Source organism: Aristolochia californica, unplaced genomic scaffold (assembly GCF_029961685.1).
Source record: "Aristolochia californica isolate CCGP_79_NKW_82.1479 unplaced genomic scaffold, dmAriCali1.0.hap1 SCAF_9, whole genome shotgun sequence".
Lineage (NCBI taxonomy): Eukaryota > Viridiplantae > Streptophyta > Magnoliopsida > Piperales > Aristolochiaceae > Aristolochia > Aristolochia californica.
Window position 1 is genome coordinate 2,002,154 of NW_027182290.1, and position 20,930 is coordinate 2,023,083.

General features: G+C 37.5%; 3 protein-coding genes across 4 annotated transcripts; 1 reads left to right on the plus strand and 2 right to left on the minus strand.

Moving 5' to 3' along the window:
• Nucleotides 1-2,526: 2,526 nt before the first annotated feature.
• On the minus strand, nucleotides 2,527-5,607 carry LOC137941764 (thioredoxin domain-containing protein PLP3B-like). Its single transcript, XM_068787339.1, has 8 exons — nucleotides 5,481-5,607; nucleotides 3,872-3,946; nucleotides 3,745-3,792; nucleotides 3,512-3,654; nucleotides 3,347-3,419; nucleotides 3,200-3,261; nucleotides 2,904-3,001; nucleotides 2,527-2,833 (listed from the first exon to the last, which is right to left on the minus strand). Exons 1-8 carry the CDS (start codon nucleotides 5,562-5,564, stop codon nucleotides 2,727-2,729), a joined length of 690 nt encoding a protein of 229 aa, XP_068643440.1. The 5' UTR covers nucleotides 5,565-5,607; the 3' UTR covers nucleotides 2,527-2,726.
• A 1,814-nt stretch (nucleotides 5,608-7,421) lies between these two features.
• LOC137941807 (short-chain dehydrogenase ptmH-like) lies at nucleotides 7,422-10,592 on the minus strand. The gene is made up of 3 exons (XM_068787392.1): nucleotides 9,988-10,592; nucleotides 8,023-8,182; nucleotides 7,422-7,872 (listed from the first exon to the last, which is right to left on the minus strand). Exons 1-3 carry the CDS (start codon nucleotides 10,313-10,315, stop codon nucleotides 7,524-7,526), a joined length of 837 nt encoding a protein of 278 aa, XP_068643493.1. The 5' UTR covers nucleotides 10,316-10,592; the 3' UTR covers nucleotides 7,422-7,523.
• Nucleotides 10,593-16,821: 6,229 nt separating this feature from the next.
• LOC137940981 (F-box/kelch-repeat protein At1g22040-like) lies at nucleotides 16,822-19,730 on the plus strand. Of its 2 annotated transcripts, none has more exons than XM_068786141.1 (2): nucleotides 16,822-16,995; nucleotides 17,837-19,730. In XM_068786141.1, the coding sequence occupies exon 2, from the start codon at nucleotides 17,963-17,965 to the stop codon at nucleotides 19,385-19,387; it is 1,425 nt and encodes a 474-aa protein (XP_068642242.1). In that variant the 5' UTR covers nucleotides 16,822-16,995; nucleotides 17,837-17,962; the 3' UTR covers nucleotides 19,388-19,730. The 2 variants fall into 2 exon arrangements, with proteins under 2 accessions (XP_068642242.1, XP_068642243.1); XM_068786142.1 differs by having other exon boundaries at nucleotides 17,927-19,730.
• The last annotated feature ends 1,200 nt before the right edge of the window (nucleotides 19,731-20,930 follow it).

Here is a 20,930-nt window from a genome sequence, read left to right on the forward strand (position 1 = left end):
TTTGATGATAAGAAGACGGAGTGGGCCCATTCTAGTGCATTCATTACCAAACATTTTGATCGATTTTATCAGTTCAATCATTATCACGGGCGATCTAACCTGTGGTGGGCATCTCGAAATTCTGAGATGTCTTAGCTTCTGCATAAATCCGATATGTTCAAGTATTTTGATTTTACTATTATATTTATACTTTGTTTTAACCTAAAAAAATTAACAAGAGAGAAAATGAGAGAGAGAGAAGATGGAGAGGAGGAAACCTCAAGAGAGATAGCATTGGGTGTTGGGTAATACAATTTATAATTATGTTTTTACATTAAGTGAAACCTTAATCTCCTTATATCTCGTATTCTTCATGTCCTCCTGATATGAACTCGGACCATAGATAGTTAGACATAAAAATCAAGATTACATCAAGACATATACCCTTGATGTTTATTTTTCAACACTCCCCATCAAATTAGAGCATACATGTCAAAAAGTCCTAGTTTATCACAAAAGTTTAGAGCGCCTTAGTGTAGACATCGCTGAGTTGATCACCGGATTCTCACCTTTTTTCTTCATCACTACATCTCGAATGAAATGATAATCTACCTCTATGTGCTTCGTTCTCTCGTGAAACACCAAATTGCTTGTAATAAAGATCGTTACTTAGTTATCACAATACAGTCATAAGATCTTTTTGATATCACCCACATTAGTTCATTGACGGTGTGGGCCGTTGCTCTATATTCAACTTCTGCACTAGATCGAGCAATTACATTTTGCTTCTTATTCTTCCAACTGATTAGGTTTGCTCTTAGAAACACAAAGTACCTAGTAGTTGATTTTTTATCAATCTTGGAACTTGCATAATCAACGTAAGAGAAAACCTTAATCATCAAGTTATTATTAAGTATAAAGAGAAGACCTTCTCTGGTGCTCCTTTTCTATATCGTAAGATTCTGTACAGCCTCTAGATGAATCTTTCGTGGATGTTCCATAAATTAATTCACTACACTGATTGAAAATGAGATATTTGGTCTAATAACTGTAGCATAAATGAGTTTGCTTTATAGTCTCTGATACATTGTTTTTTTCAATTCTAGACTTTAATCATCATGAAGATCATGTCCTTCCTCAGCTGGTTTAGCTTCTAGAAGTCCACTCTTGAAGCATATCAATAGCATACTTCCTCTGAGTCAAAGTCGTTCCCTTTATGCTTCTTACAATTTCAATACCCAAAAAATATTTCAACTGACCCAGATCTCTAGTCTGAAAGTGACTCGCCATGTGTGATTTAACATCTTCAATGCACGATCTGTCACTCCCTAATAGGATGAGATCATCTACATACACCAATAATATAATAATTCCAAACGATCTCTTCGGAATAAACAACAAGTGACCACAATCTTCTATGAACTCCCATGGACAAAACCACTTTGACTAAAAATTTTAAACAATGATCATGGACTCTCTTTTAAGCCATAAAGGGCTTTCTTGGATGATGACACAAACATCCTACACTGGGTTTGGATGATGCCGATCACCATAAACCCAAATAGCAACCCAATTAGGGTAATTAAAGTATCGAGAGACCTTCATTGATTCATAAAAACCAGTAACCCTAAGGTTATGATAGAGAAAAGAGGGAAAAAACCTAACTTTGATGAACCAACATAAAAACCCTGTAGACTTTCTACTTCCAATAAATTGCCTTCTTCAAAATTGACGAGAATCTATAGCAGAATACTCCCAACAATGATCTCTTGCTCTAATACCAATAAAAATCAAGATTTGGGTAAAGAAAGAGGAGAAAATTGAGAAAAAAAAGATGAAGGAGAAGAAGATTTCTTTGAATAGCCTGAAAAAGGCTTTGTTGGGAATCATGCACAGATTCCTAGATCCTCTTAAATAACTGTGTTTGAGTGATAATTACAAAAACATCCCTATAGACTTAATAAACCTTAATATGTCTCCCTAACTGTACATCCTATATACTTAAAAATAAGATTATAAAAAAAAAATTAACTACAAATGTAATAAAATAACCAAAATACCCTTAGATGTATTTTCTAACAATCTCATTTGAAGGAAGCACTACATGAACATTTTTTTTTTGTTATTAATTTTCTCTTTAAAAATAAAATAAATTCTCATTTGGGTTCAAGTCTTTCCGGGAGTATTGGTGCAGTGTCCATTTGTAATCAACATTCAATAATTAAAACTGTGTACTAACAAACTGGCTTTATGCAGGAGTCAGAATTAGAGAATGTTCGCACTCAGTTGCAGGTATGCATTTGTTACTTGGATCACAAAATTAATCTTCCTACATGCTTGACCTTCAGACATGTGTTTCTATGTTTTTGCATTTAAAGATATGCTTTGAGCTGCTTTCTTCTGGTATGAAGTGATTTTTCATCATGTACGAGTAGTTATTTGTTCAGACGGGATGAGAGACGGGTTTTTGGCTTGAAAAGCCGGAACAGCACTTGAACTTTCACCATGACAATGCCTCAGCAGCAGCAGGTAGCTCCAAGTTATCGACTGCTTCAGCCTCCTGACATGCAATTCTTTACTAAACACAATAATGGTTGACCGGGTTTCATCCAATTTTACAGAGTCTAAGATGTATGTAATTATTGCATGTCAAATAATCAGGAAAAAAGAAGTTCTTTATCTGTAATATTTTGGATTGTCGTTTTCCATTACTGTTACAAAACATAAGATTTAAATTTCTTAAATACTTAATCTGAATCAGAGTCATGGGCAACTGAAGATCGAATGGACCTGCCTCTGTCACTATAGCTTTCAGCACCATCCTCATCTTTATCTTTACTTTCACTAATAATACCTGCAAAATATGGGTTTCTCAGAACTCTGCAGTGGTTGATATTAAATAGAAGTGATGAAAGAAAAAATACCTTTCTTTATGAGAAGATTCTCCAGGGTCTTTGTAGTGAAATCATCTTTGCCACCAAGATCTTGAAACCCGACCAACCTATCTTTAGCAATGCCATCCCTGAAATAAAAAATTGAATCAATGAAAATGAATTTCTGAAAAGGAAATGAAGACCAAAATTCCATAAATGAAAATTGTTAGCTTTGAACAGGAAAATGAACGAGTTATTGGAAAAGATATTGAAGAACGAGAAATATCAAATTGCAAAAAATGTTGTAAACTTAAAAAACTAAAAGATCGATTGTAGAGCAGCTTCACCTGAACAAAATAACGCAAGGTAAAGTTTTGATGGCTAGCTTGGAAACAATGAACGGGGCATTCTGCATACAAGATGAGATGATGTTTACCAGATCGGATACAGAATATGACACACCCCTTAAAACTTAGATTAGGCAAAAGGTTAACCTCTGCATCAAGCCTGATGAACTTGGTCTCAACGTGCCTAGGTGCAAGGGATTTTAAATGTTTATCCATTATCCTATAAGAGTTCATTAAAAAAAAAGTTATATCCAGCTTTAAGAATCACTAACAGTTCCATGTCTCTAATAATGAGGTTAGGGAAAAACTAACTTGCAACGGTAAAACTCTTTGTGGTAGAAATGGCATATCACTCTTCCAATTCCCGTGACCTCTCCCAAAAAGTCTCCTTCAGTTATTTCCCGATATTCTCCATGACCCTGTCTTTTTAAGGCTTCACGCTTCTCTGCTTCATTCTGTTGGAATGAATCAGCTTATTGTACAATGTTCAACTAGGTTAGAAGCTTAGATCACACAGACATGAGATGCCATCCAGCAAATCTTACCTTGAGAGCTGCTATCCTTTCTGCATGCAATCTTTCAAGCTCTGGATCCTGAAAGTTAGCCAATTTATACATGGTTTGTACAGTGGTAACAGCGACTCTGGGCAAAAATTGAAAAAGTCTCACTTACATCCATTAATTCATCAAGGTCAAATTCTTCATTCTTTGCACTGGAAGCTTGCGCCTTCTCCTGAGCTAGCAATTCCTGTAATTACAGAATGCATATCATATATAATTCTTGAAGGGGAGCTTATCCTTGAGATATAGTAGGAGACAATAAAGCAGAAAAGGATATCAGGATGATGATAGTGAGTGCATTTCCTCTTTGATTTTTCACAACTTGATAGCAAGATGAAAGAAGTCCTACATGTCTACACTCTGTGTTTGTGTTTGCATGTTCACTTTCATCTATCAACAAAGAAAAAAGGCTCTGCACTGTAGTATACATGTTGGCTTGTACTCTATAATATTTGTTCATAGCTATCAAAATGGACCTTTGATTGGCAAAAACTACCAACAGGATGGTCAGTATCACCAACATCCATCATGAGCAGTTTTAAAAAGACAAAGTTTGCTCCTTTGAGGTTCAGAGATGTGTCATTGCTACAGAATACATGGAATGAAAGAAATACACCCCTGGTCCAGCCTCTTCATCCTAATACAAAGACAAACATTGCCGGGCATATAATAGTAGTTGTTGTTCCACCAAGCTCAAACAAACACTTTCTTCTACTCTTTTTTGTCATATAAAAATGAGGACATAAACAAACATATTCTAATGCAAGAAAAAGAGATACTGGGACTACTCCTTTATAATAGTATCATCACAGAGGAAGATGACTCAACAATGATGTACTTTTATTAAACCTACTTTAGAAGAAAGCCACAAGTTTGCTTTTAGAATGTTGACTCATGCACAGCTAGTCGAACTGACTTTCATCAGCTAATAAACCATGAAGGACATAAAAGTTGTTTCTATTAGGAAAACATTAGCAATACATTCATTAACCGAAAAAAACAGAAAAAGAGAAAGTATCCATGTTTCAACAACACCTGTAATGACTATACTTCCTCACAAATCAAAATTTAAGTTCCCTTGCAAACCATTGAATACGGTAGTCTATCAAATGGTGGTTCTCAGGAAGAAATTCAGAATGCGAGAAAGAGAGAATGTTTCTCAGGGAAGTTAGATAATTCTAATAAAGGAGATTTACCTATGATGAGAAAATGTAACACCTGCTTTACTTACTAGAAACTTTACAGGTGTGGTACAACAACCTTAAGCCATGGAGCTTTAAAGGATTCGACAGAGCTGCTTTGTGGTAGCTGTGATATTGAACCGCTATGCCTCAAGGTTCGATTATAGGCAGTGTGCAGAAGGTAATAACAACCGTTTAGTGGGTAAAAGGATTGTGTACAAGTAAAATGTTGTACGTACTACATATCCAGCGAAGAACGGTTCAGATTACAAGCGGCCATGGCTTACTTCAACTGAAATTTACACTAACGAACAAGTATATGGAATGGCAGAAACATCACGGGATTATAACCCCTCATCGCACGATGAGGAGAAAACGAGAGAAGATCTGCAACGACGACTTGGATTGCGGAGAAATATCTAACAAAAAGTTGAATTTGGATACTTAAAAAGTTAAAAGACGATCAATAGTCCATTGTCGTTTCAACAGAAAATAATGAAATAACACAAGCATCGCAACATATAGGGATCAAATAAAGACCTTCTGGTAATCACGAGCTGCTGCCGCCATTACATTTCCGAATGCCAAACCAGAAAACGTCGAGCGAAACGAATCTGGATCCATGGCTATCGCGCAGAATTTCGAAAAACGCAGAAGAGTAAATGGAAGGGTCTTACCCCAGATTCGAACAATTTGTATTGGTTTTCTAATATATGTAGACTCACTGAAATGCCCCCGCTCTTCCACAAATTTACAACGTAAAGATGATATTTTTTATTTAAAAGAGGAGAGAGATATTTTTTAAGGGTTACTAATTAATTGCTATTTAGGGGTCGATATTAAATTCTCAACACTCACCCCCGCACGTTGCCATTTGTGGCTCGTGGAAACAGGTGGGAGCGAGACTCGAACTCAGGGCTAACCTTGCTTTGATACCATATTGAAACAAATTGCGCTAAAACCTCGAGGCAATAGTGAAGGCGCAACATGAATATAAGAGGAATCAGCCCGGTCGATGTTAAATTCTCAACAACCTCTGTTACACCAGATTCGAACCGTTTCCTTTGGTCTCAGGAGAAAGATGAAGAATGAATAATAGACACGAATGATCTAATACGAAAAATCATTTAATTATGCTTCACATTATCAAACTGTGATTTTAAAATGCCTAACACCAAAATCTAAATAAAACCTAATGCACTAACTAATTCACTAACATAATCTAAAAGGACAAAGAAATTAGTAGAACCTTGAAATATGAATCATATAAATTACCCTCTTGTTGAAATGATTAATGCATACTAAAAGATTGTGATAATAACGATATTCGATCAATTTCAAGTGAATAGTTATTCGTTGACTATAATTATTCATTTAATTGATGGTAATACATAAATACGGGGAAGATGTGTCTTCTACCATATGTAGTTATTATTTTTTGTATTTTTTGTTATTACTAATAATAAATTATTATATTTGTCTTTTCTCTTTCTCTGTATTTTCTCTTCTTTTTCTTTTCTCTCCACTTTCTGTATTCCAAACATAAATCTTCTCTTCATTTTCTTTTCTCTCCATTTTCTATGTTCGGTTGTGTTTGGAATACTAAAAGCGGAGACATAAGAAAATGAAGAGAAAAAATATATTTTTTTCTCTTGTTTGGATGCCTGTGGAAATAAAAAAGAAAATGGAAGAGAAATAAAGTTTCTCTTGTTTGTATATATGTGAGAAAATGAAAATGAAAAAAAATTATCAATATTTTAAAATTTTGATGATTAAAATTTTCTCTCAATTTTCTTTTCTCCCCAAATTTCATCATTTTTTGAGAAAAAATATTAATTAAAAAAAGTGATTTTCCCTTTTTTGCTCGATAATTTTCAGCTACAAAACAAAAAATAATAATTTTCTCCCCTTTTCGTTTCTTTTCTTTTATTTTATTTTCTACGGGTTCCAAACAGGCCCTTAGAAAAAATATTTTAAATATATTATTGCATATTAAAAACTTTGAAAAAAGAAAATGAGAATTTGATGATTATCTTATTTTTACTAACTATTTTTGAAAATAATAACAATCAAATTCTTATTTTTTTTTCTTCTTTTTTCTTTGATAGGGGTTCAAAACAGACCATTAATAGGTTTTTAAGGTTAATTTTCACATTTAATTTCATAACTTGAGTTTTGCAGCATTGCTTGCTACACTTGCATGGAACACTAGTGGTGCATGGAGTAGTCTGTGCTAACATATCCTAAGTCAACCCTTTTTTTTCCCTTAAAATTCCAAGTTGTTTCTGTCAGAGATACTCATAAGGACTCGAACTGGGTTTCTTCAGTCACGTTTCAGGAACTTATTTTCCCAGCACCTACTGTATCTCTTCATGATGTTCACTGGCTGTTCCAAAAAGGCAGAAGATCTTCATTTGCTATTATAAATGCTGAAGCTTTGAACTATAACCGTGTCTTAATTTCAAGGAACATCAGCAACAATAACAGGATAATAACCTCAATACATTTCTGGAGTCAGCTTACAATGCATGTGCAAGCGATGAGCATTTGAAATGCAACATGGGGATTTCAGCCAAATACCCACTAAGAGTTTTTCGAAGATTTCAGAGCCATATTAATAATCCCATCTCTAATAAAAACTGGCATATGATAAAGGATGGACATAGAGGTAGATAAGTGGCCATATGAGAACCATGGTGGGGGGTTTTTCTTCAGAACAGCAGCTACTGTTTTTTTGGCAAACTCATCTTCCGGGGTAGATTTGAGGCTCTGTGAATACTCAGCTCTTGCTCGAATGACACCCTCGAATGGCTTGAACAGCTTCCACTCTGGCATTTGGCTATACGTAGCAGTGGCGGATCGTCCAATATTTGATTTTATTGCACCAGGAGCCACATTGATAACATCTATCCCTAAAAGTTTAAGCTCCATTCTGCATTAGTGCCAGGGAAATCAGATATCAGACCATGGACAAGAAAATGGCAGACCCGAATTGTCTTGTGGAAAAGACAAAAAAACAAAGGTTAAAATTCCATATCTGAAGTGCAAAAATGTGTGCTGGGGTGGGATGAGGGGTAAAAACCTTAAGCTATCAGTTAAGGCATGAAGAGCAGCTTTTGATGCAGTGTAAGTACCAGCCCATGGTCCAGGTGACAGGGCAGCAATACTTCCAACATTTACAATCTTACCCTTTTTCCTAGTTGCCATGTGAGGAACTACAGCTTGGACCATCCTCATTGGACCTGTAAAAAGAGTCTTAGAACAATAAATCAAATGACTTGTTATGAACTGATGAGTAGATGTTCCCTAACAATAAACTATCAAAAGAAGCAGCAAGCATATGAGAAGTTGAGATGAAAACTTAATCTTCATGGAATTCGAAGATTATAATCCATTGCAGAACCAAAACTGCACTTCTATAGGACAAAAAACCAACAATGTCTTGCGAGTCTACCATTGCGCTGACTGTTGAAATAACAGTCGGTGAATGTAACCCAGACCTGACTCTAGGTGTTTATAGTGAATAAAAATCAAGAAATTTTGTACTGAACCAGATTGCACTCCTGCAGCAGAATGAGATTCTGACCTAAAGAGGTTGAATGAGTAAATAGTTGCTAGAGTTTTACTTTCTTGTTAAAGCATCTAACATCCTATATGGTTGGTCGATCGGAACAATCTTTTTTTTTTCTTTGAATGTTATTATACACGTACACACCCCCTTACTCCTGGTGAGGCTTGAATTCAAGACCTCGAGCTAGAAACCTCCTCCCATGTGCCCATTGAGCCAAAGACCCAAGTCACCCTTCGTAACTCAATGTTGTTCTGCATCAAACTTTTCACCTTAAGTACCCATGTCTGGTAGCTTGTCACAATTTTCAGCTCAGTCATGAATCTCCATGCACACAAATATAGAAGTTTTATGCATAACCGGGCACATTACCCATTGTTCTCAGTAGAGTCTCTACCCTCTTACAGCCTTTTCTTATTCTGAGGCTTCTTTCTTTTTAACAATCTTGCTGACATGATTTTCAGGCACTAACAACATTTACTTATTCTAGTAAAGATCTATTACCCAATTGTTACTTACTTACATGCTGAACTTCTGCTCGTTGATCCCAAAGGAGGTAGTCCGTTGTCTAACGAGACATATAAGGGAAAAAGGGACTGGCTGCATGGATGAAGAGAAGGGTAGATCCAAGGGAGAGAAGGGCAACGAGGGAGAAGTGAGAATGGAAGAAAGTGTAGAAGGGATGGGTGTGGGAAAGAGGAGAACAGAGTTGGCGTGGGCTGTTAGGATTGAGAAATGAAGAGAGAGAGAGACCAGTTGGTAGAGGTAGAGAGAGTTGGAGTTGTGGAGGAATTAGGGTTTGTTGGCTAGAGAAAAAGTGAACTGGTAGGGAGAAAAGAAGAGATGGATGCAAGGGGGGTATAGTGTTTACCCTGTTATCAGTGGTCATCCACCTCAAAGGCTTGTAGCCCAAATATTGATTTGAAAAAGAAGAAGATTAGCACAAAGCAGAACTATATTAACAAGATCCTTTGAGAGAGTTAATCTTCTCAACCAACATACACTTAAGAGTAGTTTCTGTTGATGAGCTAGAAGACCAGAGGTTTAAGGAATTCGATTGTATCAACCAATGTTAAAGATGTTCAAGTTGTAGGCTTACACAAAAGAGAAATAGGTTATATAGGTGCAGATTATATCTTCAGCATACGGTACTCAGGCAGGATAACAGAGTGATTGCAAATATGAAACTAGCTAACAAGTTTATAGAGATACCACTGGTACAAAATCCAGATAAGAGAAAAAAAAAACGAAGTGATAGGTGAGAAAAGAAAAAGAAAAAAATCGTCAGAATCCATCTTCACTAAACATAATAGAGCATAACTTTTAATCCATGAAAAGAATTAAACAAGATAAATAACTGGTAAATCATTCAACTCAATTGAAAATTGGGTACTGCTAAATGCAACAGAAAAAGAAATAAGACGGGAAAAATATCGAATCAGCATCAACAAATGAGCAGGAAAAGAGGAAAAAGAATACCGTAAACATTTGTATCAAAGGTGCTCTGAAAAGCTGCCATCGGAATTTCAGCTAGAGGTCCCACACACAGAACTCCGGCATTATTTACCACAATATCAATCCTTCCAAAGTTATCCAACACCCTGTTCATAACATTGCGGATACTTTCTTCAGACAAAACGTCCAATTCCTGGAGAAGAAGCCTCGAATCATTTTCTAGATTTCCCATCGACTTCATCGATCGGCTAGTAGCCACCACCTTACAGTTCTCGGCAGCGAAGGCTCGAGCCAAGGCGTTCCCAATTCCCCCTTCACTGCAGCCCGTGATAAGAACCACTGGTTCTGACATCCCAACCCACTTCGTTCACAGATACCTACAGATCAACAATGAGGAGAATAAAGAAATATTTTTCCACTGATGTCCCAAATTTCAGCACCGTCTGGGTTTTGCCCCGGATCCAAAACTCCCTTTAGCAGCCTCTAGAAAGGCGCAAACGAAAATTAGAAAAGCAGGAGTTCTGCGCTTAAAGTACAGAAGATTTGGTACCCTGCCTTGCGCTATTCGTACACATCTGCTCTGTAGTCTGTACTTTGTTTTGGGCCTCGCTGATAAGTTCCGTGCTTAGGAACAACCACGCTCCTGACGCAGTTGACGGCCTGCTGGAAGTTTTATCGCAGTGGATCTGTTTGATAACACCAAGAACAGAGAAATTACAACGTCAACTTTCAACTGGTTCTTGAATCAATTCGTAGTACCCACCATGTTGAGTGAATTAGTAAGAAAGTAAACTAATTATGAAATAATTAATTGGTTGTGGATTACTATTTAAAAATCAATTAAAGTATTTATCTAAATAATAATTGATTAGTTATTAATAACTCAGTTTTAATTGGTTATAAATTAATTATTAATACTTTTTAATTTTTGATTAATTAATAATATCTAATTAACAATCATTTGTTGTTTTATTGATGATTAAAGAATTTTTATAATTAATTAAAAATAATCAATACATGATATTTAATTACTTGCTAATTTTCAATAATTAATTTATGCATTATATGCATAATTAATATTTAATATTTAAATAATTTGATGTGTTGGTCGAGCAATAGATAACCATAATTAACTAAATAAATGCTAGTAACAGGAGTTGTAAAATTTTAATCTCCAATTTGTGTAATGAAACGATGATGTTAGGTTATTAGCTAGGTCAGATGTCCCTTTAGAATGTATATATGTGCCAATTCAAATGGTAGAGAGTGACGATAAAGAAGATGAGGCAGAGGTAGAAGATGAGTACGAGGAAGAAATTCAATTAGATGATGATGAATCCAAAAACGTTTTTTTATGTAAAGATATTTATTAAAAAATTGTTGCTATTATTATTATTTATTAATAGCATTATTGATATTATAAAAAAATTGTGTAGGTCATCTTCTATTATTCTTCCATGTCCACCTAAGGTACTACTTGCACGTCCTAAGACAATATCTAGGTAGATCTACTATCGGAGATGCAATTACTTGGGGAAGAAAATCAAGTTCCAAAGATTCAAGAGTATTAAAATGAACATGTTGTTTTTAGGATTCTATTACTAGTAGGTCTTGTAAGTTGAGAGAACAAAGAGGAGAAGAAGAAAGGAGGAGGAGAAGAGAGAAGGAAGGAGAGGACAGTTGAGAAAGAGAGGAGAGGATGGCTGAGAGAAAGAGGAGAAGACGAATAGGGGGAGAGTTAGAGTTTTGGAACTGATCCAAACCCTATCCCTTTAGCTTTATTTATAGAAATCAAAACATCAATATTATAAATATACCCTTCACCCTAATAGGAGTGAGGAAGAGATTAAAAAAAATAAGATAATTACAACAACAACACCCAAGTTTGCCTATATCTTCTAACACTCCCTTTCAATCTGGTGGTAAAAAGATATCATATATCCCCAGTTTGGTACATGCAAAGGAGATAACTTAAGACGTATAATCCCTACATGTAACTTTTCTCTAAAAAAATGATAGCCCACCTCAATATGTGTAGTTCTCTCATGGAAGACTGGGTGGGGGTCAATGACGATCACAATTTGATTATCTCAATAAAGTTTCATGGGGTCTTCTTTGTGGAATCTCAACTCTGCTAGAAGATATTTAATCCATAGAAGCTCGTTTATTGTATGTGTCATGGCTCTGTATTATGCTTCTACAATGCACCTTGCAACCATATTTTATATTTTACTCCTCCATGTGACAAGACTACCTCCAAGTAAGTACAATATCCTGAAATAAATTTTCTATCATCTGGTGATTTGGTAGAGATTTAAACTTACGTAATGAAGTTCAAATTTTGCTGGCGAAATGAAATAATGAACTCTTCAAGTGATTTTTTTGCTATAAGAGGTACCATCAGTAAATTTTAAACCTTTGCCAGCAAAAAAATTCACTCACAAAAATCAATTTTCTTATAGTGTGTCGTAAATCGAAAGAAAGCATTGAATAAAACCCTTCTTTCTCCCACACAACTAGTCTGAAATCACGTGGAACAACAAATTCTATTACCTCCAACAAATAAAAAATGATTTAGATTCATATAATGTTCCTTCTACTTATTTTTATAGATTTATTTAACCAAAATAATCAAATTTTATTATTTTATAAAATTAAAATTAACAACATTATTCGAAAAATAAAATTCCATAAAACTAAATTAGGTAATAAATATTACCACCAAGATTTCCGATCAAGTTATCATTAGTTTCTCTAAAATTTCATGTTCTTTTACTTAGTATTTTTCAATAACTATTTTTTTAATTAGTAATATTATTATTTCTATTATTATTGTCATCATCATCGTTATCATTTGTCGTTATTGAAAAAAAAAACGCGTCATGACATATTCTAATACATTCGAATCTACTAGTCTTCCAATCATGTGACATAGCCCCAGACTTCACGGAACAACAAATTCCAATCTCCTCCAACAAATCAAAACTATTTAGATTCCATATAACAGTCCATTTCACATATTTGTTTTAACTTATTATGTATCATATTTTAAGCTATTTTTATAAAAAACATGTTTAAAAAATCAAATTTCAAAGAAAAACCTAAAATAAGTAATAATATTGTAATATATATATATATATATATATATATATATCCGTTCCTTCTTGTTTCGAATTGTTGCGAGATACTCTCCTACTAGAATTGCTCTCCCTTAAGCGCTCTTCCTAAAATAAAAACGTGGATAATCAATAAAATTAATCACAATTAAAGCGGATAACCTAAAGAAGCTCAAAATTGCAGGAAATCAAAGTGATTAGATTTATGGAAATCCCCTCTTCTTCCCCAGATTAATGTCACAAATTTAGAATTAGTAGCTGGCGCTGCCCTTTCTCCCAATCTTCTCATATCTCAATAGTCTTCTCTCTGTGAGCAGTATTATTGCTTGGTTCTGAGCCTGCCAGAGTGTCCACTGCATGCGCCCACAGCCCCGAGGCCAGCCCCATCTGGCTTCCCCAACTCCCCCGCACTCGTCTCTTCCTATTTTCAGCCCTGTGTTTTTTTTTCCTTATTTTGTGCGTGTTCTGAGTTCTCTCGGTTGCTCTGCTGCTGCCTCTTCCGTTTTCTTTCTCGAATAGTGCGGTAGTGTCATTGGTTTTTTTTGGAGTAGAGCATGGCTGGGGAGGGGGAAGCGGACCGGCATCGGCTGAGGACGGCGTCGTTGTCGCCATTGCTGTTCGGTGAGGAAAAACGTCGAATGTCTTCGATGCAACCGATTTTTGTGGCTCCGGCAGTGGCATCCGCCTTCTCGTCGAAGCGGGGGGGCGAGGAGTCTCATTCCGGTTCTGTAACGGATCCTCTTGACCGACCCTTGAGTTGTTCCAGCGGGATCTCTTCGTTGTGTGTGCCTGCATCTGCGTCTGTGACGGTAGACGTGGGCAGTGATGAGGGGGAGGAGAAAGAAGAAGAAATGAGAGAGGTTAGAACGGAGGAGGAAGGAGAGGAAAAAAAGAAGAGAGAGAAGCCGTTATCAATACCGTCCAACGTGGATGATAATAATGAAAAAGAGGGAGAAGGAGGAGGAGAAGAACAAAGGGATGAAGAAGAAGAAGAAGACGACGAAGAGGAGGAACAAGTGGTGGAACAGGAGGAAGCAGTACATGGTTCGCACATACGGCGATACCAAAGGCGCTTGTCGTTTAGGGAAGTCCGGCACTTTCCGCCGCCGATCCCTCTGTTGGCCCAGACTGGAAATTTGTCGTGCCACATGCCATGGATTCTGAAACGATCTTACAAGAAGGATGGCCGGTTGGTGCTCCGGGAAGTGAAGCTAAAGCACCATGAATTCTTCCGGGCGCATCGATCCAATGGCCGCCTCACCCTACAACTCGTCCACTTCGAAGATTCTGCCCGTGCACACACAGATCATCATCGTCATGAGCAAGTGGAAGAAGAAGAAGAAGAAGAAGAAGAAGAGGAAGAAGGACAAGAAGAAGGACAAGAAGGAGAAGAAGAAGGGCCCGAGAATGATTCTCCACCGTCACCGGCATCGCCACGGTCATCTTCCTCCACCTTATCACCCCCACCACCGGCATCTTCCACTTCAACGTCTGATCAGAACGAGAATCGTTTACATGAAATCAATGCACCGACACCATCGTCAATCTCACTATCCATACCCTTTTCGTCATCGTCTTCCTTCTCTTTGGATTCACCGTCAACACCGTCGTCGTCTTCATCTTGTTGTAACTATAAGAATGACAACGAAGATAATGAAATCGAGAGTTCTATCAAGCCAGACAGGACTGCTGTCTGTATCGGAGAGAACGTGAATGCGTCAATGGGGATCGCAGGCGGGTGCTTTGCGAATTCCCTGGTTCAAATGCCGATACCACGATTAGACCAGTTCTCAGTTAGATGAGTGTCCGGGAGGAAGATAAGTGAGCGCTTCCATGTTTGTCTTTCCTCATGAGAAACACAAGGCGAGCACCGAGAAAATTTTGTTCTGGCTTTGGGTTTTTGGTTTTTCTTTTTCCTTTTTTTTTTTAAGGATCAGTGCTTCTTTGTTGTAACTTTAGGTGGTAGAAACGACAATAGGAGTCGCAGAGCTAGAATTATTTTCTGTTGATTCATATCTTTCATCTCTGCTAGAAACTGGTCTTCTTTTTTATTAATCGACATTAAAATTGAAGTACTTCAAGAACATCACAACTGAAAACTGAATCTAAATCTTACAAACGCTAATTTGAGTTTCATCTTGTTCTTCCCTCTTCCTCCTCTGAAGATACATTTTTGAATCACAGATTTTCTTTACTGGGGTTTTGTGTTCTTCATCAAACAAGAGAATTATTAATCTGTTTTTTGTTTCTGTAGCGAAGCAATAAAATCTCTGAACCATTAAACTAACAATTTCTGGCTTCAGCTGTCTGCCTGTCTTAGTCCCCCAGATTTGATCTGCCAGAAAAAGGTCTTAAACTTTATTATTTCAGTCTTCTGCCTCTCCCAGATATGATTCTAATTTCTAACTCTGCCAGGTTCATATTTCAAAATATCCCATGCAAAGCAATCACATCATTCTCCTCTCTCGTGGGTCCAATGCTTCAATAATTCACACCCAGTAACATTAAAAAATCTAAATTTTAACTGATATTCCTTCAAAACCAGTCAAACTTTACTCAACCCAGAACGCCAATTCTCATTTATTTAAATGAAACATCTGGAGAACCGCTGAGAGGCGGGTGTCTCAGTATGGCACTTTCCAAGGAGCGACTCCCATAAATGAGCCCCTTCCAGTTTTCTTCACAGATGCAACTGTCTTCGCCATGATTGGCCGGTCAGATTTCAGAACTGTAGAAATCCAGCCACGAAACGGAACATAAACAGCGAGGTGGCACTCGCCTGAGAACGGCGAGCCAGCGGCCGGCCAGGTAGATTTCTTTTAGCCTTCGAAACCGACTGCTCCTCGTGGGCTGTTCATGGAGGTCTGCTTGGACGGTCAAGGCGACGCTGGGGAGGACAAGTGTAAGGTGGAAGATGGGGAGAATAGTGGAATGCAATGGGTGGACAGATGGCCGGGCGGATCGGAGGAAAAGTCTGAGAGGAGATAACCACCGGCCGTGAGTCGTTGTTTGAGGAAGATTTCAGATAATTATTAGGATTTGAATGAGTGAAGCGGAAGAGAGCCCGAACGGATCTATGCGTTCATTGGCTAAATTTTATTTTCATAAAACCCATGAAAAAAAGTTAATAGTAATTAATTTATTATCTATTTATCATCAATAATTTAAAATAATTTTCATAAATTTTCGGATTTTGTGATATTTTGAAGGTTTAATAGTAATTAACCAATTTTATTATCTATTTATCATCAATAATTTAAAATAATTTTCTATTATTCTGATAACCAATATCAGAACCGAACTGGTTGATTATCTGGTTCATAAATAATGAGGATTGTTTAAAATTAAAAACCGTTAGAACTGGTTTAATCGCGAACCGGTTTGACAAAACCATTGGAGGGAAGATTACTAGACGAATTTGCCACACCACTATCTTGTATTTAAATGTGAAGATTAATTATATATATCATTACTTATATAGTTTGTATTTTTTTTATTAATTTTTGAATGGCGTCCCTGGACCAAAATTGGCCATCGGGCCGGTCCGGTTTGAACAACGTTGCTTTTAATTTTAAAAGTTATATAAAAATTATGAAATAAATTTATTATTCGATTGAATCGTTAAATCATGTAGACCAACGGCTGATATTTAATTGATCAACCCCTCGCGATGGTAACCGTTTGCTTACAATCTCAATAAAGTGCATTCTGCTTTACCGTGTTAGCGGAGCCGCGGAAGCGGATCCGGAAAATGAAAATCCGAAAAAGCAATCCTTAGGCCCTCAATTGTGTGCGAGAGCAAGACAGCGATTAGATGAAAATTCAGAACTGAGAAGACTGAACGAGGAGACTGGTGGCGGCCTGCCCCCTGAAAATTTAGGGTTTTATCGTCGTTTTTTTTTTATCTATATGCTAGGTATTGTTTCGTTTGGATCTGCTTTTCATCTGCATGTTTGTTTGCCTCTGATGGATTTACTTATTTTCTTTCTCCTGAATTTTCGCCGGTGTAGGATTAGTATTTCATCAGTGGGTGTTTCTTTCTTCGAGAGGAGCTGGAATTGTGTCTGCGTTTTATTAGAGAGCTGATCGTAGCAGTTTTTTGTTTTTTTTTTTTGTTCATTTATGTTGTCTCTCTTCCCTGGAATTGGTGGAGGAGACGGTTAACGAGTGCCGGAGTTTGTTCTTGGTGTTTCTTTTTGTATAATTTGACTGGGGATTGTGATGAAGTGTGTTTTTATTTTGGGGATTTGGAGTGATGACTGCGTGGCGTGTGTAAAAACATAGAAGGTGGCTCTGAAGTGGGGTTTGGGACCGTGGTGGTTTCTTTCGATGGAGAATCTATGGCATCGTTGACCTGAGTGAGAGTCCTAAGTTTTGTTTGATCAATTCTGGCAAGGACATCAGTGCAAATTTAAACTTTGGAAAGAATTTGAATAGGGATATTTTCAGTTTGATGTTTTTACTTTCATATCTGCCCATTGTTATTTCAATTGTAGACAAACAGGCGGAGCATTAAAATTTACAACCGTTGTTACTGTGTAATGCGATGAGGTCCTAGTACATTTTTTTTCCGACAGTTTTACATTTTTAACTAAGTATGTTTGCAATTTCTGTTATTAAAGTGCTTTCTATGTGAAAAGTGAGAAGGCTTCTTTTCTCATGTGTTTGTGTGCCGTGTCTTAATTCCTAAGCCTTTGTAAGACATTATTCTAATGAATTTTTTTATCATCTGTCCTTGGTTCTTAATGTCTTTCCAGGATCAAGTGTTACTTTACTTGGGACTAACAATGTTATTGGAAGTTATCAGACAAAGTAAGATACTGAAACTATAATCGTGCTTTTTTCAGTTTGGCTTCTCTTGAAGCTCATTTGAGTAGAGATCGATGGGGGCATTTTTGAGTTTGGCTGGTACCAAGGCTAGGACTGGCGAGTACCTTGAGGGTACCCAAACTGATTGCAAGAGGCAGAGGATGTCATCAGGCTTTGGTGATGATAGTCCACACCTGATTCCCAGTCTTCCTGATGAGATATCAATTCAGATACTAGCAAGATTACCAAGAATCTGCTACCTGAATATGAAATTGGTATCACATAGCTGGAAAGCTGCAGTAACAAGTTCTGATTTATACAATTTGAGGAAAGAACTAGGGACAAAAGAAGAATGGCTTTACATGTTGACGAAGATTGATGAAGATAAACTTAGCTGGCATGCTCTGGATCCCATTTCCAAGAAATGGCAAAGGTTACCACCCATGCCAAATGTTGTGTATGAAGATGAATTCAAGCGGGGCTTGTCTGGTGTTCGGATGTGGAATGTGGTGGGTTCCAGCATCAAAATTGCTGATGTTATTAGGGGATGGCTTGGGCGGAGAGATGCATTGGAACGAATGCCTTTTTGTGGTTCTGCAATTGGTGCTGTTGATGGCTGCCTTTATGTATTGGGGGGCTTCTCTAAGGCTTGTGCTATGAGATGTGTTTGGCAGTATGATCCATGTACAAATTCATGGAGTGAAGCAAGTTCCATGCTTACTGAACGGGCTTATGGCAAGACTGGCCTGCTAAACAACCAACTTTATGTTGTTGGAGGGGTAAGCAGGGGTAAAGCTGGATTAACACCTCTCCAATCTGCCGAAGTATTTGATCCCTCAACTGGTGTATGGTCTGAAGTGCCGAGTATGCCCTTCTCTAGGGCTCGGGTGCTGCCAACTGCCTTCTTAGCTGACATGCTAAAGCCCATTGCAACAGGAATGACTTCCTACAGAGGAAGATTGTGTGTGCCTCAAAGCTTGTACTCATGGCCCTTCTTTGTTGATGTTGGGGGAGAAATTTATGACCCAGAGACAAATGAATGGGTAGAAATGCCAAATGGCATGGGAGAGGGCTGGCCGGCGAGGCAGGCTGGTACTAAACTTAGTGTTGTAATTAACGGGGAGTTATATGCTTTGGATCCTTCGAGTTCTCTAGATAACGGGAAGATTAAGATGTATGATCACCAGGAGGATACCTGGAAAGTTATTGTGAATAACGTTCCTATTCGGGATTTGACCGATTCAGAATCACCATATTTACTTGCTGGATTTCTAGGAAAGCTTCATGTTATTACGAAAGATGCAAGTCATGGGGTTGCAGTACTACAGGTCGACATACAGAGGCAAGCAAGCTCTTCAACTTCATCATCTCCTCCCTCCGATTCCATGAGTGCAAACCCAGATGCATCCATAGAAACCGAACCAGATGTTTGGCAAGTGATTGCCACAAAGAATTTTGGCTCGGTTGAACTCATCAGTTGCCAAGTTCTCGACATTTAGCAGCAAACTAAGCTCATATGTGGTGCCTCGTCTGCTTCAGCTACCATAAGGGGTGGTCCTTTCTGGGTACGGACACCAACCAAATTCTTCTACTTACAAAATATATATAGTGGTAATCGTGTTCTGGTGAAAGCTTTGCCAGCACCTCTTTCTCCTCTTTGTGGATTCATTTTTATATAACATTTGTCAAGTCTTCTCGTGTATTTGTGAAATAACATATCCAAATTGTAAGTGGGAAGCCACGTTCTGGTTCACTGCGCCTGCTATTAAATTGGTTTCTGGCAGATGCATTACGTTGAGTCTCTTGATGATAATATATTTGGCCAATCTTGCTGCTTGTGAATTCTCCATCACCGGAAGTCTGGAAGTGCTTAAAATGCATCAATGTAAGTGGTATGTTTGGGTAGAATTTCTGTTATTTACAGAAGGTGAATTACTTTGTTTACAAGTAAAGAACCCTAAAGATGGGTGTACCGCTTAAGATCATGTCTTTTGGGAGTTACTTGTTTGTTTATTAAAAATATTTTTTATTTTTAAAATTTTTCTTTAACAATCAGGCAATGCTTAAGCCAAACATTTGAAATTAAACGTTTTCCTAGTCTCCATGTTGAATCATAGTGCAGCGTAAGATCCGTTTCCATGGCTGTATATGATGCTTTACACCGTTGCGACCTGAGAAAAGAAATAAATTGCAAATGCATTTGTTGCTGTTGGAGTAAAAACAGTAACTGCTTCCACAACTGATGAGCTTTGCTCATTGATGCTCTAAATGGACCTCCGGACTCCCCATGACTTTCATTCATGGCAGTGCTTCTACTTTTTTCCTCCTGATCGTTCATCTTTTTTCAGGAGAATTTTGTGAAAATTCTAATCTTACTTTAAGAAATCTACTTGAGAAAAGCTTCTTTGGTTATTATATATTTTATGATACTCGGACCTTTTATTGATTTGTTTCTTAGAGATTTAATCCCTTGACATGAATTTCTGCTGGTTCGTTGTGGCAAAACTAATTGAGTTGAAGGGTAGTAGAGATAAAAAAGCAAGTGAGATTCTTTGGCTTTCGATAATCTCGTTTCCTGCCTAAGGCTCTCTCATCCTCGTCTCTTTCTTCTCGGTTAATTTCCAACCGAACATGTGCAGAGGGAGTCGGAATTGGCCAATCTCCACAGCGTACTGCCACCGTCATCTCCGGTGTTTCGGCTCTCAATGGAGATAATTACGAAGTTTAGGGCGCCGTCTAAGTATTTGTGAGTTTGACAAAATCAACTTTTTATGCTCTGATTTCCATAAAACAGAAGGGAGTGCTGTAGCAGCCACATGGGGTAGAAGGCCCTTGCGTCCAGCCCGCACATGAATATGGTATAATGGGAAAGTCTAGGAGCTGTCGTATGCCTTTTCTCTCCTTTTCTAGAGCTGACTCTGAACTGGGTGCTTCCTTTTCATTTGTGATTACTAAACTTTTGTTTGGAGTAACTGATACTAGTTCCCTGGCTGCCAAAGGATGGTAGAGGATGGTCTCTACTATTTCATTCATTGTTCGTTA